Raw genomic sequence first — 18908 nt, 5'->3', positions numbered from 1 at the left:
TCTTTGAAATGCCTTTGGAGGCAACTTGCCCGTATAAGTAGCCTTCTAAACCAACGGTACAAGAGCCACGTGGCCCATAGGTCAGGAGCTTTTCTCTTGGCAGAAATGGCACCCTGAGTGAAAGGCTGAATCCACACAGTTTGTTAGTCCTCATCACACCTGTTATGTTCACTGGCTACTTGTTGGAGGTTCTGTTAAAATCTGCTGTGTGGATAAAGAATAACTTGAACAATATCTAACTGAATGAAATTGCAGTCCCACTGTACTTCCCCCGACAGTGTGGGGAGGAGTTGGCAGGTATTGCTATCTGCCAGCATCGCATTACATGGCCTTAACGTCACTGTTTTCCGCGCTGTGTTTTTGCTCTTTTGTGCCCGGATAAAAGTCCAGTGTCTCCTCGGTCATGAATTGCACCACACTACTGTAGCAGCCGTGTTTGGTGGCTGACATTTGTACTAGTTTGACATAGTGACTTATGCAGAGGGGTCACCTGCTCTGCCCATTTTGCCCGCCTTGACACTTAAACTACACTTACTGGTCAGCTGCCGTATAAACCGTTGTGAATACACAGCTTTAGATTGCGTGAATGGTCAGCTACTGAATCAGCCATAGAGAATATACAGCAGCTGACCAATCAACACAAGACTATCACTCCTCTGCTGAAGCTGTGTGTGTGTGTGTGTGTGTGTGTTCAGGTCTAGGCATGTATGAGTCTCCTCTGTTCCTCGCTGCTCATGATGAGGATGGAGGAGGAAGGAGTGTCCCAACCACACCTCTACAGGTTGCTGCACCAGGTAAAACACACAGGGCCCTATTTTTGCCGGTGCCTTACCCATTATCCCTAAACTTCTTTGCCATTTTTTACTATTTTTAAAAACATTTTCAAATAGTTCAACTAGCCGATCTACATCGACACCTTGTGAGCTTGTAGATTGGCTATTTGAACTATTTGAAAATGTTTTTAAAATAGTAAAAAATTGCAAAGAAGTTAAGGGATAACAAGATGATGCAGTAGCACTTATGGTGCATTCATTCACGTAACTGGGATCTCCATCTGTTGCATCTGGTGTGAGCTCTGTGCACTCCCAGTCTAGGGTGTAGTGCTCTGAATTTACGAACAGGTACCCTGAATATCCAAACGACAAGAAAGCACTCAGAGTGTGACAGTCTGTCATTTTACGAAAGCACCCTTGATAGATTTTCCAGAAATGCACACAGTGATCAAGATAAATAACCAATATACATGATGATGTTGCTTTCATTCTGATCAAGATCAATCACCAAAAGATCCATTATGTCAAACACGTTTTGCCAGACTTACGGTCTTTCTCTCTCTGTCAGTGACGGTCTTCACAGAGTCTCTACCTACAGACAGCAGTGACAACATGGCTTCCCAGTCTGTTCCCATGGTGACTGCCTCCAGCGGGATGGCAGGCTCCACGGACGATGGAGATGAGGTGTTCATGGAGCGGGAGGGGTGAGGTTCCTAATGAATGTGCTTTAATTACATGAGTGAGATTGAGAGCAAATGATTTTGTCTTATCTAAATCTTAAAATGCACAGAAAGCCATCAGGTGGTCTCTTAACATTTAATAACATAATGTTCTACAACTGCGTGTGTGTGTGTGTGTGTGTGTGTGTGTGCGTGCGCTTGTGTACTCTAGTCCTGGTGCGGAGGCCTCTCTAGACAGCCAGACAGGAGACATGGAGTCGACCGGTGATGACACTGGACTTCCATCTACCAGTCAGGAACCTGGTAATGTTTTACAATCTGTATAGTGCCATCAGCAACCATTACTTCTAGAAGTGATTCTAGTGATTATTAACATCTGCATCCCCCCCCCCCCCGTGTGATCTGGAGTAATATACGATAATCTTTGCTTCACTGCCCACACATGGAAATATGGTTTAGGCTTCACAATGACAGATCTGAAAACGGACAACAGAGCCTTCATATTCCATCCCACATTTACAGAAGAAAAAGTCAATGCATGAAGATGAAATAAAAGGTGGTTGTTGTTTGTTCTCACACTCGGCATAATGTTCTTCTCTCTTATCTTTGGCTTTTTGTCTACAGACACCAGTAGTGTTGCTCAGCGTCGCCCCATGTCAAGCGCCAGAGGGGGAGGTCGAAGAGGGGACGGCCGGACTACGCTCATCCGCAGAGGTTTGACCCCTAAATAACCCTGCAGTTTTGTCGGAAAAGAAAACCATTTTGATTTTAAAATGTCACAACACCGTTGTCTTGTTTTCATCATTTCAAAGTACCTTTACTCAGTTCAGATAGCTGGTGGTGAGCTATTTAAAGGCTAACAAGCTAACTGTTATGTTCACATGAGGAGAACACTGTAATGGGCCAGATCCACTAAGATGGATGTCTGCTATATTGACGGACTTCTCTTTCCCCAGTTAAATCCCACACTGTTACATTATGTACACTTGAGTTTCTTTAAAAACACAATCACTGAAAATCTTTCAAGTAAAAATGGCAAGTTGGGAGACGGCCTTTATGGACCCATCCCTATATTGATATCCCAGTGTGACAATTTTAAAGCTTCGGCTTCACCAAAATCATTTGGACACACCTTTATGTCTGGAGAAAACCATCCACTACTTATAGAACAGGCTGGAGGCAGTTGTAATGTGATGATTATGTTTATTAGCGGAAAAGCAGCAAATACAACAACAAAAGAAGTACACATTGCATTAGTATTGGGATAATATTTGAATTATTTTCACAAAGGTAATTGTGAGATGGAAGTCGTAATTTCAATTTCTCTCTCTTCTCGCAGGAAGAGGAGGAACCATGGGCAGAGGAGGCCACTCTTAGTCATGATTTCATCAGCACCAGCAGTGCTTTGACTTTTGGTTCTTGTTTTCTTTTCTTTGTTTCAGTTAGACTTTTCAGTTGTTCTGTAATTTTTATTGTTAATTCATTGTTAGTCCTCATAGTTTTGAAATCTCAAGCAAATGTTAATTTTGGTCTGTGTTATGCTATGCTAAGAATTTTGATTAGATAATAAAGTTGAAATAACAAGAAGCGTTGGTGATTTATTTGTGTTGCTCACGTGCCAAAAGAAAATCCACACAGAATGGATAGAAAGGTAATTTACCATCTATGTCAATTCAAATTAGAATAAAATAAATCTTTATCAGCCAGTGATAGTTATTAAAGGTACATTTTTCACGCTTATGCTGTCCAAAACAATTCTCATGTCCATCATATGTGTACTCTGTGTATCGCTATGATGCATCAAGAAGTGTCCTTTCAATCCATTCCAGTACTGTAGCCTATGTGGAGTTTTAGGGGCACTGAAGCCAGGCTTGGATGGAGTTGATTGGATAGGGTTTCTTGGGTTCAATCTGGCCAGGTTTGGTAGATTGGGACAGAGGGACGCTGCCATGGGCCGCAAAGCTTTCAGGTTTCACCAGAGCTGGTAGGTCACCAGAAATCTTGATGCTGAAGAACAGATCTGGAGAAAGACAATGGAAAGTTTAGAATATTATATGAAATGGTTCAAATGCCCTCTAAAAGCTTATTTTTAAATTCATACATACTACGTGTGTACTTGTGTATTGTTAATTAAACTGCAGTCTTCCGAAAGCTTCATCTTTAACATTTTCTTAATGTCCTTTGAGAATGTTTTGTTTTGCCATAATGAGAGGCTCTTACTCCCTGAGAAGATGTAGGGGTCATATGTGTCACTCTTCTTAGGGTTGGGGAAGGAAAGAGCAGCGGTGATCGGCAGAGGAAATCCTTTCAGAGAGACATGAAGGTTGATCTCTCCACCTAGATGCGCTCCTGGAGGTCAACCGATAATAAGAACACTAAATTAATAAACTGGACATAGTATCCAGATTATTTCTACTTAGCCACACATTTGGAGACAAAAGTCTGAAGCAAATGAAGACCAGTGCACAGTAAAAATGTGGGTCAGTAGTTCTAGTAGATGGCTTCATCTCTTGCTGATCTGTTACTCACCAGTCTTCTTGGAAGGTGATTTGGGGGATTTTTTACTGCATGAGGGAGTACTCTCCGAGGGGAAAACAAACTTCTGCATGTTGTCTCCTAGGAGTGAGAAAGCGAGAGGAGAAAAGAACAATAAAATGGACTACTGCAGCTGCATGCAAAATATCTTTATATCGTAGAAGTATGGAGAGCCCAAATTCCATATCAACAGCCACCTACTTCATTGGGGAAACGGATGATGCTTTTTTGCTATGGATACATAACCAACGCTACTGCATATTGAACAAACACTCCCATGGATGGATTAATTCCTCTAAGGTGTTTGACACAGATGCAAAGCATTCCTATAAATGGAAACATATGTTCTATACTATATTTATTTCTATTAATTGATTTTATCAATTCTACGTCCATACTGCCAGTTTGCTAATCTAATCTTTCTTACCTTTCTTGAAGAAGTAGATGGTCTCAGGTTTGCCTTTGGTTTCCGGTTGACTCAGTGCTGCACTGATGGGCCCTTTCAGACCAGAGAATCCAGAGGACAGAGACTGGGGGAAACCTGGCTCTACCTTCATGTTACTGTCCAGACGCCAGTACTGATCTCCCTGGAGTGGTGGGGTGTGCAGGTAAGGAGTGAAAAGAGAAGGAATGTGAAACGTGTGTGTGTGTGTCAGGATTTTACAGTGTAGGTGCCAGAGGGGGGGTGAAGTGAAGATCAGCATCGGCTGGCCTGGTAGCAAGCATTGTACCTTGAAAATGTAGGTCTTTCCCTGGCAGTCACAGCGTGTGAAGAGGGTATCAATCGGAGACGGGATGCCCAGAGTATCTGTTATATTCTGGGGTGGTCCAACTGAGCGGCTGCGTGGGTCAACTGACCAGAACAACTTACCTGGAATGGACACATGAACAGCAACACACACCATAAACTCATGTAATTAAATGGTAGTCAGACTTTTATTGATTTTTTTTGGGGAATTCCAAATTACCTTTGAATACCAGGATCGTCCCGTTGCTGAGCGCTGTTAGTCCATCAATGGGAGAAACGCTGCATAGGTCACTACTAAGGGGCAACCCTAGAAACATGCGAGCACACACACACACAAACTGAGCTATGCACAGACTCCAGAGTTATGCCGTTACTCAAAAGAGCACATTCTTAAAAATGTGTGGGATCTGTTTAATTTGAAATGCTTTAAAAAAGTGGTGGTTTGGATTGAAGCCCATAATATGAAGGTATGGGATGATTATCCCTGTTTGTCATTAAGGGGTGTGGCTAATTTATACTTTTATGATACAACTGTGTGGTACGACATTTATGTTACGTATAGATACTGTATGTCATCTTTGTCATGCTGCAATATATATTAGCCTTAAAGCAGTTTATATGAAAATACGTTTTTTTTTATATCCTCTGTAAATGGTGTGTTTAAATTTTAATTAGGCTTACACACAGTTTAAATGTGAAGTAGATTTTTAGCTTATCTGAGACTGGGTGAATTGGAAGATAAGATACATAGTACAGTACATGCATGCACATTAACAGACACAGACACAGAATGGTCTTTCCAACCTGCTGCTGGTCCCTGTGGGCTGCCTGCCCCCAATAAGCCTTCCAAAGCCTGGGCTACCAAAGCCTGGGCTGCCTCCTGCAGAGTACTAGGTCTGGAGCCTGGAGGTGCATTAAGGCCTGGAAGCAACAACAAATAAAAAATTATTAAATACAAATAACTATTTTGATTTCATTTGAAAAAGCATGTGATTATTTATTTTTTTAATCAAATAAAGAAATTGAAAATTTACAAACTCAAATATAATGAACTGAAATGAAGATGAATTGAATGTCTCTCTCACCAAATAGTTTCCCATAAAGACCTGGTGCTTGTGACGACAGCTGTTGGACTTCTCCCGGACCAGAGGGGCCGACAGGACCACTGCTGCTCAGAGACGGAGCAGCACGGTCGGAAGGGGGGGGTATAATGAATGGCAACAGGCTGACCAAACCCTTTACAAGTTTAGAGGTGATGACTGGAGAAGGCAGGAGCAAAGGGAAGAGGGCGAAATAAAGACACTGGTTAGTGGACCTTTCCATTTTAGGCACAAAGAAAAACTATTGTGTATTAAATCTAAAGTCATACTGTGTAACATTCATTTTAATTGTCTTTTTGGTGACGCCTCTGGTAGCGCCGTTGTCCTTACAGCATTTGTCTATATGGAAGTACCACTCAAGAAGCAGTGCTGAGGATATTTTGGAACATAACAAGAAGTTGTCAGAAACTTTTACTTTTAAAACTTTATTAACTGTAAAGTACATAAATACATTTCCAGTACATCCGGTGCTTATGTCATTTTGGCGGGTCAGACACTCGGGAATAAAAATAGCGCTTAATAGCGAGAAGTTGTCGAAAACACATTAATGTGTAATGGTTATTGTGAAAAATATACCAGTGAAAGATTATATCAAAAATAGCTTGTTTAATTGAAAAAGTAACACAGTAAGACTTTAATAAATGAATAAATTAAAACCTAACCATCTAGATGAGAACTGGGTGATGCAGCAGGGAGGCCAGAGGAGCTGTCAGTCAAAGGGTTATTGGTTGATGACCCCTGACCTCTGAAACCAGGAAACTGTGGGCAGGATCCTAGTCCTAGTCCAAGTTTGGCCTCTGACAAAGACGCAATCGTACATGTTACCATAGCAAGACTATACATGTCAACAGTAATTCGACCTTAGCCTCTGCTCAGTTAACTACTCACCAGGGGCTGGGGGCGTTGTGCTCTGGGCGTAGGATGGACCAGGATTTTTAACTGAAGACATCAAATTACATACAGTCATTTTGAGATTTGGTACAGATAGGCAAAACCAAAAAGGTTCTATATGGAATTGAAAAGAGTTCTTAAGCTTCATCCAAAAAAAAAATCATTATTTGACCTTTGACCTTAGCCTCTGCTCAGTTAACTACTCACCAGGGGCTGGGGGCGTTATGCTCTGGGCGTAGGATGGACCAGGATTTTTATCTGAAGACATCAAATTACATACGGTCACATCCAGTCATTTTGAGATTTGGTACAGATAGGCAAAACCAAAAAGGTTCAATGGAAGTATATTGCATATACTTTTACCTGCAACCCATTCCTCACTGGCACTGTCTGACCTCTTCGTCTGACCTGTGTGAGGGGCATGGTTGTAGGGAATAGATGAAGAGAGAGAAGAAGAAAAAAGGTTCTGCTATTCATTGTGATATCAGCAGCCAATGCCTCTGGCTGATAAAAAAAAACAGACTGACACACCAGTATGTGTAAGACTAAATATATTTTAAATAGACACTACATCCCTGCAGAATATTGTTATATTGGTGTTAGAAAGGTCTGTACCGCAGTGTATCTGGTAGTCCTGGCAGCAGGTTTTGTAGCGGGTACAGCTTGGGTCACACTCACAAAGTCGACCTCGCCTGTATGACTCTTTGCAGCGCCCCCTACAGGACTGATCTGGAGATTATACCCACACACACAGTGTTACCTTTACTAATCTTCCATTCATAGTCATTTAGTTTTTGAGTACCTTGCAACTTTGTTAAGAAAAGTGTAAAATACAAACTGTTCCAAATATATGCATAATAATAATAATACTACGTGTATCTGCATTTTGTTACCTGGTGCAGTGGCAGCAGCAAAGGTCACAGCCAGGCCAACCAACAGGAACAAGGACCACATCTTCATCTCCATCATCATCATCTTAATCAAATACTTCAGACAACAATGCAGTGCAAGAGATTTGAAACAAAGAGAGGAAACTAATTTGAGTCGATGTTTACACAGAGAAAAGCCACAGAAGAGAGACATGACAATGACTACAGTATACATCATTATATGTACACTGATTATGCTTGTGCCTTGTTCTTCCCAAATAAAAAAAATATTTAAATTAAATTAAAAAGAGATGCAGGATGCTAAAAAGAACATCAGTTAGATACACTAGGTAGATAAAGAAAATGTACAGCTCCATAGTTATTACCTTCTCTGTAAGTTGTTGCTCCTTCTTCAACTCTTGTCTGTCAGCCTGGCCCTGTTGGCCTTTTATACCCATCAACTGGACTGGGACAGGACACTACACCCCCCACACACACACACACACACACACACACTTCCCATCACCAGACCAATTAGATTTAGAATTACTACACAGACTGGAAACAAACTCCTACACACTGGAAATGTCTTCAGACCAGAGGTGACACACGACTGCCTTTAACTGCCTTAATTACCGTACTTTATTTAGCCACAAAAAAGAAACAAACATTCCTTTACATGAGGCCTCATTAAGCCTCACCTAAATTAAAAGAGTGTGAACTATGCAGACAAGCTATTAAGTTGCATTCATGGTTATGTACTCAGGTACAGCATCACTGGTGTCCATCCTGAGATGTCAATTTTTCATTATATAAAGTTGTGGTTTGTGTCCACTGGGCTTCATATTTCTACTTTTAATCTTTAGGAATCTTAATAGAAAGAGTCTTCTCGCTCAACGACAGGTGCATAGACAAAAACTGACCTGAAAGGAGGGAGAAGTCCCGCATCATCACATGAGACGGGTGTCATCAGACACCTGATTAAGGTCAGTGGGACCGAAACGTTGTGCTGTACTCAATAAAACTGTTTTTTGTAAGTGAAGACATTGTGCGGAACTTCTCCCTCCTTTCAATCTCGAGAAATCCACAAAAAGAACAGTGGAAAGAGGTAATAGTTCATAGAGCATAGAAGAAGGTGGGAAACCATAATGCACAGAACAAGAAATGTGTATTTACTACAGTAGTGCTAAGATAACAAAGACTAAGATGCAGTACACTGCAAAAACCTGAGAGTTAATTTAACTCTGAAAGTTAAAAAACGAACCGTTGTATGACAAAGTATACAGTAAATCACGCTTCAGGCTTGGAAGCACTTTGGCAATCAAAAATGGTGTGGCGAGTACAATGGCATTGATCAGATAAAAAAAAAGAATCAACTAAAATATTTAATTTTGTCACTATATTATGTGAGGGAATACTTTTGGAGCTTGCAGAAAATAAGTTTTTGTTTAAAATGTATTAATTTAATAAAAGGCCCTGTTGTTTTAAAGGAGCTGTAAGTGATGTTTTCTGGTTAAAGCAAAACGTTTAATGTAAAGCTCTATTCTGATAGTAATCCTTGCTATAAAGTGTTTGTTCAGAAACAGGAGTCTCTCCAGCTCTTTGTTAAGAGAAAATACATTTTCATGTGGGTCACTTTTCATCCAAGCAGGAGAGGGAACCCCACAAAGTGGGCATTATCAGCTTGTGTTCAAGTTCCAATTTTGGCTGCCCATTTATTTGTTTAATCATTCCAATATCACTTGTTTATCCTGTATGCTACAGTATATGACTTCTCTTTCCTGATTGGATGAGAGCTCTTCACTAAAGAGCTGGAGAGATGGGACTTGGGAGACCCCTGTTACTGAACAAACACTCTAAAGCAGTGATTGCTATAGAGCTTAACACTTATTTTAACTCTCTCTCACACACACACACACACACACACACACACACACACACACACTGTTATCACTTACGTACGTATCTTTAACTATTTAATTTGTTTTAAGAATTTTCACTCCAACTACCAAAATCTAATTGAAGTGTGTGCATGCATGCGCGCATGTATGCCTGCCTGTGTGTGTGTGTGTGTGTGTCAGTGTCTGTGTGTGGGCTGTCAAAGTCACATTGTATCTCAAGTTAGTATCACTGTGAATCACAGTTGAATTTATTTAAACTTCAAGGTAAATATTCTGTATGGTCTTAAATTCACATGGATTTAACGGCTGTAAAAATGGACGGACGGTCTGTCCTGTCAATGTACTGTCAATAAGAGATTGACAGTATAGTAGGCAAACTGTGGGGCAGATGGATTAGGCACAGGACTGAGAGGACTCATTCCTTAGGCCAGTGGTTTTCAACCAGTGGTCCGGGGACCACCAGTGGTCCTTGAGGGGGTACCAAGGGGTCCCCAGCAAAATGAGTTAACATAAGTGTCGCAATCATTTAACCACTTAGCTTTGGCTATTCAAAAATAGCAGATATACAAGCTATATACAGATATACAAGCTATACATTAGCGCGGCACCGAGTGCCGCGCTAATGTATATCAATTAGGGGTCCTTGGCATGAAAAAGGTTGAAAACCACTGCCTTAGGCCAGCAGGGATACTGCACATAGCCTATCCCTACTGTATGAGTATCTCAACCACAACACCACCTGTTTGGCACAGTGGTGTGAAGGGATGCAGATAGACAGGCTGATATGACCTGGTGCTGCTGATGGAGTCGGTGTTGATGGAGTCAGACACTGTGACACAATGTCTGTTACCTCTCGGCCTGTTAACACTCCTACAGACCAGCTGCTGCTTAATCCTTGACCCAACATCAGGACTGCACAGTCTGTTCAAACCAAACACCACAACACACAACACTCCCACTGTGTTCACATGCAACCTGATACTGCTCTGACGCATAGCCACACCACCACAACTAGTCTGGTCTGGCCGTGTGTAGGCCTATGTGTGTGGTTGTGTTTGATGTTAATTAAAAGTGTCCTGTCTGAGAAAGACAAAGAGAAAGGGAGATGAAATGAGAAACCATAAAGTGTGAGTCATACAGAAAAAACAGGCTAACATGTTGTTCAGCCACTATAGCTGATCTACAGTTCTTAATGAGCCCAGGAGGAGGAGTGTGTGGTCACTGTCTGGTAATTGTATCTGAGATCATAAAACATGTTGTAAATCTTTATTAGCGCCGCACAGTGTCACATAATGTTCTAACACTGAACAGACTGTGGGATGGACGTTCTCAGGGTAACCGGCACGCTGATCGCCCCGTGTTTTGTATTCGTCGCGCGCGCGCCCACACACACACACACACACACACACACACACACACACACACACACACACACACACACACACACACACACACACACACACACACACACACACACACACACACACACACACACACACACACACACACACACACACACACACACACACACACAGATTGAAAGAAGAGCATAGTGCGAACATCAATTGAAAGAATTGTCTTGCTGTGTATTTTTTTTGGATTTGTGTCTTTTTAGTCTAGATCAGTAGTTTTTTTCATGTCAAGGTCCCCCAAAGTGATATGTATTTGGCTGCGGACCCCTTGCGCTATGAGCTTGTAGATCTACTATTTTTGAATAGCCAAAGTATAAAATATGGTTAAAGTTGTTAAAATGATTGTGACACTATACAGATTTTGCTGGGGAGTCGGGACCCCCTGGTACCCCCCCCCCCCCCCAAGGACCCCTGGGGCCTTGAGGGGGTACCCCCTTTGAGAGTGGGGACCCACTTTGAGAACCAATGGTCTAGTTTTATTACTAGACTGATCACTGATACACTAAGTTTTTAACTTTGAACGTAACACTACACTGCAGACTGGCAGATGAGCAGTGAATCACTTTCACATCCTTTGTCGGCCTCTGGCGGCGATTACGAGAATACCAATCTGAGACACACCATGAACTGACAATTCACAAACATTATAATCAATCAGCGACATAAAAACTAGTATAAACCCTTTATTTAACGGAGGGAGTGCGTATCTAAAAGTAGTGTTATGTCATAGTCACCAAGCTTGTTCGAGTATGTTGTCTTTTTGTTTTTCTGATGTGTTTGCCTTCCCGGAACATAAATTCCAGGGGTGTGTTGTTGACCGGACGTTTAGGACTGGCGAACCAAACTGCTTTTTTGGAGTCACATGAGTTTATTGTTTCTATTATTATTATTCTGCAGTATTGTTTGATTACACTAGCTAAGTTTAATGGGAATTATACATAAATCAAAATAGATCTAAATACGTGTGAAAGTAAAAGCTGAACGTAACGGAGCTAAAAGGTATGTAATTTAATTTAGCCTAATAGCTGCATAACTCATCAGGGGTGCATTTCTCCTTTCCGACATGTCGCCTTTCCGACGTTGACGAACCCTATACCTAACCCTAACCCTAACCATAACCGCACGCGGAAGCCACTAGTCGGAGTGGTGAGATGTCGGAATGGAAGGAGCACCCCACTCATCAGCTCTCCAGCGAAACTGCATTAATAGCTTCAATGTACTGTCTAATTATACGTAATAGTAATATGTTGTGTAGCTAACTACTTATATAGAAACATAGCTTTTAATCTAGTTCAGTCACTTTATGAAGAGTACAGTGTGTGTGTGTGTGTGTGTGTGTGTGTGTGTGTGTGTGTGTGTGCCGTGTATGTATATATATTGTATAGTCACACACACACACACACACAGACACACAGACACACACACACACACACACACACACACACACACACACACACACACACACACACACACACGCTTCTATGGGTAAAAACGATTGAAATAATTGTTGTCACTGTCATGTTATTTTCAAAATCAGGAGGGGGCCAGTGACAGTTAAAGTTATTAACCACTTAAACCCCAGCGTCCGTATTGTGGGGAAAGCTTTCACAGAAAATAGCAAATCGACAAGCTCACAACGTGTCGCGTGCTTGACGATCGACTATTTTCAGCAAAAGCTTTCCCCACAATAACAGCAAACAGAAAGGACACTAGCATAGAGCCCAGAAGGAGTGTTCAACCATGGGGTTTAAGTGGATAATAGGCTTGTCCTCCTTGACATTACTTCATATTTCTATTCTCTTTCTCTTTTCACTTATGTATTATGTATTACTCTAATCCAGGGGTCTTCAACGTTGCCCAATGACCTCCTAGCTGAGAGCGAGATGAAGAAAGGACCCCCTCTATATTGTATAAAATTGTGTTGTGTACGCGTCGTGGTCTGCTCTTTTTTCCCTCTAGTCTACACCTATACCTCTTTGCCAAAATACAAGCTCACAACGCCTCGCAGCACGAGGCGTTGTGAGCTTGCAGATCTGCTATTTTTGGCTAAGGTTCTCTTCAGAAAAGGGATGCTAGGAATCAAGTGGTTAAGATAAAAAAAAATATCATACCACACATAGATTTGGCGGACCCCCTGTAGTAACTCTGAGGACCCCCTAGGGGTCCCGGACCCCCTGTTGAAGACCCTTGCTCTAATCTTCTAGCCTTCTCTCTCTCCTTTACTTCCCTCATAATGTAAATGTCTCATGTCTCTTTTTATTTGTCTCTCTCTATAGCATGCTGCTGGTAGATCCTGGACTTTTCATCGGCAGAGCGGCGGACCTCAATGACAAACCGGGATTGGTTGATGCAGCCGTCACTCACATCCTATCGGTAGACTCTGAAGATCCCACCCGCCTGCTTCCTGCCGATGAAGGTTTTCACAGGAAGTGGATCAACGTTTATGATGACGCTACTTCAGACCTGTTGAGCTACATGGATGACAGCTTCCTGTTCATCCATGAAGCTGTGGAAGGAGGAGGGGCTGCACTGGTTCACTGGTAGGGGTCAAGGGTCAAATGTAGACCTTGCTATTTGCAGTTTGAGCTAATTTAGTCTTCGCACACGTTGAAAGTAAATATTGTTTTTTTCCCCCCGGTTGTCTCAAAAACGCCCTCATTAAAAAACTAAGGTACTAGCCATGGAATTGTCAAGTATTGGGTGAAAATCGTTTTCTCAATGTGTCTGTTCACGAAAATCCCTGACGTGTGTGTGTGTGTGTGTGTGTCTCAGTTATGCAGGTTGTAGTCGTAGTGCCACCATAGTAACAGCCTACCTGATGAAGAAACATCAACTGAGTTTCGCTGAAGCTTACCAAAGACTACAGAATGTCAAGCAAGATGTACAGTAAGAACCCTTGTCTGTCTCACTGTACATGCATGCATGCATGCTCTCTCTATACATTCCAGTAATCTAATTATGTATGCAGCATGTCTGTCTATGCGTCTGTCCACGGTCTTTGCCCAACTCTAGAGATGACTGATGTCATAGACTGGTGAAATCATGAGTGTATGCTGAGTTGACAAACGAAAAATAGCAAATGTACAAGGTCATGATGTGTTGCTGCACATTGTTAGCTTGTAGATCGGCTGTTTTTGGTTTGTGACACCCGCATGCAAATAAGTAGAACTCAGGCTTAGGGATGGGACGATAATCGTTATAGTTTATTGTGATAAAAAAACGCTCACAATAATCGTATCGCAGAGATTTAAATTTATCGTGCCATTGTCCTCCATCATACACTAGGATGAATTAGCTTTTGTTGAGTTGCAAATTCAGTGCCACTTAAACCCTCTATACTTGATAAAACGGACCTGTAAAGAGCGCATTTGGTATGCTCTTATTTCACTCTAGTCTACACAAATCGATTCGCCAAAGATAGCAGATGTACAAGCTTTTGTAGACGCCCCCAGAATAGGGATGCTGGGGGTTGAGGTCGTTAACAAAAGTGCCATTTTAAGTTTTAAGCATATTTTGATTATCACGATAATATCGTTAATCGCAATAATTCTTGCCACAATTTTCGTGACGTCATTTTCATATCGTCCCATCCCTACTCAGGCTAGACTGTATTGATGTGTTCCAGGGTGAATCCAGGGTTTGAGGAGCAGCTCTGTCTGTATGAGGCCATGCAGTGTGAAATCGATGCCTCTAGTCCTTTATACAAACAATACAGACTGACCAAGATCACTGAAAAATACCCTGGTAATGAGAACACACACACACACACACACACACACACACACACACACACACACACACACACACACACACACACACACACACACACACACACACACACACACACACACACACACACACACACACATTGAGGGCAGCAATGAATGCCAGACAATAATTAGCCTTATTTGTTCACCAGGACAATATGAAAATGACATTTGATCAACACTTTAATTCAATTAATAAATTAACATGACTGTCAAATAGAACCCACGCTGGGATTCCCCAACAATGTTAAGAGAGAGTTGGCTGAGAGCATAGTTTGGTCACCATACCAAACTATGGTAGCTATTCTGTGAATGGTTGGTTGAATGTCACCGTTTTCTTCCGTGTACTAAATATTGAGTAAATATTACTCAACTAAATATACAACTACTGTGTTTGATGGTTTCATCCATGTTGTTTGACATTTGCAACAGCAAAAGTGCAAACAATGATGTTTGCCCTTTTGCTGGCCAATTGGCAATCAGCATAACATTATGTCACCCCTTTTTGTCCTTTTGTCAGCCCCACCCAGGGTAAATAAAGGCTGGGTATGTGATAAAAGAAGATATTAGATTAACTTCATTGTCCATACATTAGGGCTGCACAATTAATCAAAGTCTTATCTCGATCACGATTTTGGCTCCCCTCAATTAAATGAACCTGATTGACCTAAATGATACTAGCCTGAAAGAGCGAGCCCTATCGATGGTCTTGAAGGTTCACTCCCACTCCAAAACCACCGTTCCTGCAAGGTTCCCCCAGGGCTAATATGATACTAACATAAAATGCTAATTTATACGTTGTACAGTGGTGTCGTGCACCGAAAATAGCAGATCTATCTACTTGTGACATATTGTGATATATTTTTCAGCATTTGACACCATTATACAACAAAGTAAAATCAGTTAAATGTGCAGAACTGTGTGGTTTACCAGCCAATGTTAGAAAATGTCAACTAGTGAAGTCCTGGTTCAAGACTTTTATTCACATCCATTATGCAAGTACAATGAATGGAATAAAATCCTTTATATTTGTGTGCGTGTGTGCGCGTGTGTGTGTGTGTGTGTGTGTGTGCGCGTGTGTGCGTGTGTGCGCATGCAGAACTGCAACACGTCCCCAGGGAGGTGTTTGCTGCGGACCCTGCCCACTCCAGCTCTTCGGACGTTTCCTATAGGTGCAGGAAGTGCAGGTGAGGGATGAAAACGACGAACTGAATGAATACATTTGGAAACCTCATGGCGAAATAACCTGGCATGACACTCAGTCACTGTGCTGTGTCAGCTGACAGCTGTATTGATTGGCTGTCCATTTAAAGACCTTCACTTACACTGAGCTTTCGATGCTGACCTACTGTATACCACTGTTACTGCTACAGCTGTCTGGAAAACCTCCTCCACCCCACTTGCCTTAGTTCTTCTCTAGATGCTCCCAGAATGGTGTAATGCTACAGGGAGCACATCCAAGCCTAGAACTATACCAAAGTGGAACTGTATTGTCAACTCCATATCGTCACAAAATAGCAGATCTACAAGCTTGATCTGCTAGGTTTTGCTACTTTTGTGTGACACTGTTGTATGATGAAGTATGGCATTCATTTACGAAAATACATTGAAATATGGAGGTTTCTGCCCGTCAGCAACGATATGCAATAATAATTAACTAACAACTCGAGTTTTCATGACAAGAAAATGGTAGTAAAGGACAAGAGGGAAGGACAGGTAATGATGGTGTCTTTCAGAGATGCACAAAGAAACAAGGGTCTAATCTTTTAACTATGGTATATGAGTATGCATTTGTTTTATGTGTTCCCCGATCTGCAGAAGAACTCTGTTCCGTGATTCCAGTATTCTGAGTCATCCAGTGGGGAGTGGAGCCTTAGCCTTTAGTTACAGGAAGGCCAGTAACCTCACTGGTAAGAAGGCCTGACAATTATATTACCTATTGATGATCTGCAAACCAGCCAGGGTGTCTTTAGATATTAGATACATACATTATCTGTTTGTGTAGATATTATAAGAGGACATGGAACATGGAAGATTTTAAGATATGTTATTTTACTAACTGTGTAGAGCGTGTAATAGTATGTTGTTATTACTCATATAGGAAGTATGGGTGTCAAGTCACCATATTCACACAAGTCCACAAAAGCCCGGCGGGCTGAATAAATATGTTTTATCTATTTACCTTCCATGCACGGTTTGCAGGGCATAGATTCCCTTCTTCACTAACATGGCACACAGTTTCATCTGGAAGCTGCCCAATACAGCCACAGTCTTCTGCTGTTGGCCACTGAACGGTTCTACTAAAGCAATGATGCCTTCTCTGGCCTCGTCTGTTTTTTTTCCACTTTAGAGTGGACATTGAGATTTTCAGTAACTAGATTTCGGGCCACTGTCGGCCCACACACCTACGTGGCACCGCCGATCCGACCGATAGGCCCATAATGGAGATCTCTGCAACTGTCAGTCCTTGTCCCTTTTATATGGAGATCGATGATGTCATCAGTAAATTACAGCTTCGGACCACCCATATATTCAATTTTCAATTCGGTGTGCTTTGTTGACATGAATACTTCCATAATGCCAAAATGTCAAGGGATGAGATCAGATGACAGATAATTAACAAGAAAAATAGCATTAACGATAAATAAGCACACACACACACACACACACACACACACACACACACACACACACACACACACACACACACACACACACACACACACACACACACACACACACACACACACACACACACACAAACTGTATGTCATAGGAGGTGTTACGTTACAGTATCTGTGAGAATATTTCTGTATCTCGTTTTAAGTTAAATCCTGTATTGTTGTTTAGGTGACGTACAATGTACGTCGTACTTCATAGAACCAGTCCAGTGGATGGAACAGGCCTTACTGGGGGTGATGGATGGGCAGGTAAGATACACACACATACTAATAATACAGTATATTAATATAAGTATAATACTTAAGCGAAGATATTGACCAGAGTGTTTCTTAATGGTATACAGTCTTGCGGAAGTTATACTGATAAACTCTTAAGTTTCCATTCAAATGTTGCAACAAAATTAAGCGAATGACCAAAAAGTTGTCAAAAAGAAAATGTGTATCCATCAACTGCTTTCATGTGAATATTCTGAAGATTAGATAATCAAGTGCCAGCAAGCTCAAACAGTTATGGAGAGTTTGTATTTACGGTCTATATGCATTATATTATGCAGATATTATTTGCTCTTGGAAGAGAGGTCATAACAGCTCAGCGTGTAATCGCTGTGTGCCAAGACATAAGAACAGAAATGATGAGAAGTCGCTGTGTTCACATTGAAAATATTAGAGATGTGCATAACTGACCAAAATAATCTTTGACTATTCTACCATTATTGAGAACGATTAAACGATGAATCAGTTTAACCAATTCTGGCCCAGTCTGTCATTCCCACATGCTTCAAGGGTCTACTATTAACCTGGTACCCAAGAATGACTACCACCCGTTGCCACTAACATCATTACATTAAATGTTAATCCGAACAGTTTATCCTTGATTTCTCTTATAAAATGTATTTCATAGACTGAAAAATATTGTTTCATAGAAAAGAAACTATATGGTAAGAAAAACATAACTATCAAATTCACATAAGCCTAAAAAGTGGTGGATCTCTTTGTCTTAAATCTGTTTCTGTCTCTGTTCTGTTATGTGTCTGTGTGCCGTGTAGCTGCTGTGTCCGAAGTGTAGCTCTAAACTGGGTTCATTCAACTGGTGTGGAGACCAGTGTTCCTGTGGCCGATGGGTCACTCCGGCCTTCCGGCTGCACCGGAACAGAGTCGATGAGATACGTCAACTCAGCATACACAGAAAATAACACACACAGGCATACACAGATTTATCGCTTGCTTGCCTATTTGCTGCAGATAATGTACTTTTCAATTCCTTTAGCAATTTTGACACAATGAGCTCTTATATCAACTTACCCATTTTAATAATAAAACAATTGATAAAAGATATCTCTGTCATTGTGTAGCTTTCTTCTATGGCTTTGAGGTAAATACATTTTGACATTCTTGGATTGTGGAAGTATTTCTGTGAACTTGTATGTTTGTATGCTTGTATGTTTGTATGACATTCATTTTCACTTTTTTTATTTTGTATGTTTTTTTGTGGGGTTTTATGACCTCAATTAGACTTAAAAAACCTGAACTTTGAACATTCAGTGGATTTTC

General features: G+C 41.3%; 3 protein-coding genes and 1 long non-coding RNA gene across 4 annotated transcripts in view; 2 read left to right on the top strand and 2 right to left on the bottom strand.

The window, feature by feature from the left end:
- Positions 1 to 3014, top strand: part of LOC308094267 (nucleoprotein TPR-like) — a 39738-nt gene extending 36724 nt beyond the window's left edge. Inside the window, exons 51-55 of the mRNA XM_080440810.1 lie at positions 696 to 794; positions 1342 to 1477; positions 1665 to 1756; positions 2078 to 2167; positions 2793 to 3014. Coding sequence (XP_080296936.1) covers positions 696 to 794; positions 1342 to 1477; positions 1665 to 1756; positions 2078 to 2167; positions 2793 to 2830 — 455 coding nt within the window. The 3' untranslated portion in view covers positions 2831 to 3014. The remainder of the gene's footprint in view (positions 1 to 695; positions 795 to 1341; positions 1478 to 1664; positions 1757 to 2077; positions 2168 to 2792) is intronic.
- A 208-nt stretch (positions 3015 to 3222) lies between these two features.
- On the bottom strand, positions 3223 to 8054 carry prg4a (proteoglycan 4a; the record flags this gene model as incomplete). The annotated part of the gene is made up of 15 exons (XM_080439794.1): positions 3223 to 3473; positions 3674 to 3802; positions 3983 to 4069; positions 4416 to 4575; positions 4720 to 4859; positions 4957 to 5043; positions 5541 to 5657; positions 5822 to 5995; positions 6499 to 6633; positions 6725 to 6775; positions 6935 to 6985; positions 7091 to 7135; positions 7343 to 7456; positions 7621 to 7714; positions 7983 to 8054. 15 exons carry the CDS (start codon positions 8052 to 8054, stop codon positions 3304 to 3306), a joined length of 1626 nt encoding a protein of 541 aa, XP_080295920.1. The 3' UTR covers positions 3223 to 3303.
- A 3751-nt stretch (positions 8055 to 11805) lies between these two features.
- On the top strand, positions 11806 to 18655 carry dusp12 (dual specificity phosphatase 12). Its single transcript, XM_080440861.1, has 8 exons — positions 11806 to 11908; positions 13186 to 13449; positions 13682 to 13795; positions 14535 to 14653; positions 15776 to 15863; positions 16495 to 16586; positions 17527 to 17606; positions 18404 to 18655. Exons 2-8 carry the CDS (start codon positions 13187 to 13189, stop codon positions 18548 to 18550), a joined length of 903 nt encoding a protein of 300 aa, XP_080296987.1. The 5' UTR covers positions 11806 to 11908; position 13186; the 3' UTR covers positions 18551 to 18655.
- Positions 14723 to 15748, bottom strand: LOC308094302. The gene is made up of 3 exons (XR_013933937.1): positions 15556 to 15748; positions 15455 to 15509; positions 14723 to 15358 (listed from the first exon to the last, which is right to left on the bottom strand). It is a non-coding gene; the product is annotated as an uncharacterized lncRNA (long non-coding RNA).
- Positions 18656 to 18908: the final 253 nt, after the last annotated feature.

The sequence above is a fragment of the Gymnoscopelus braueri genome, assembly GCF_963280865.1.
Source record: "Gymnoscopelus braueri genome assembly, chromosome: 10".
Lineage (NCBI taxonomy): Eukaryota > Metazoa > Chordata > Actinopteri > Myctophiformes > Myctophidae > Gymnoscopelus > Gymnoscopelus braueri.
The sequence above is the reverse complement of the archived record's forward strand: the minus strand, read 5'-3'. Positions and strand labels throughout refer to the sequence as shown.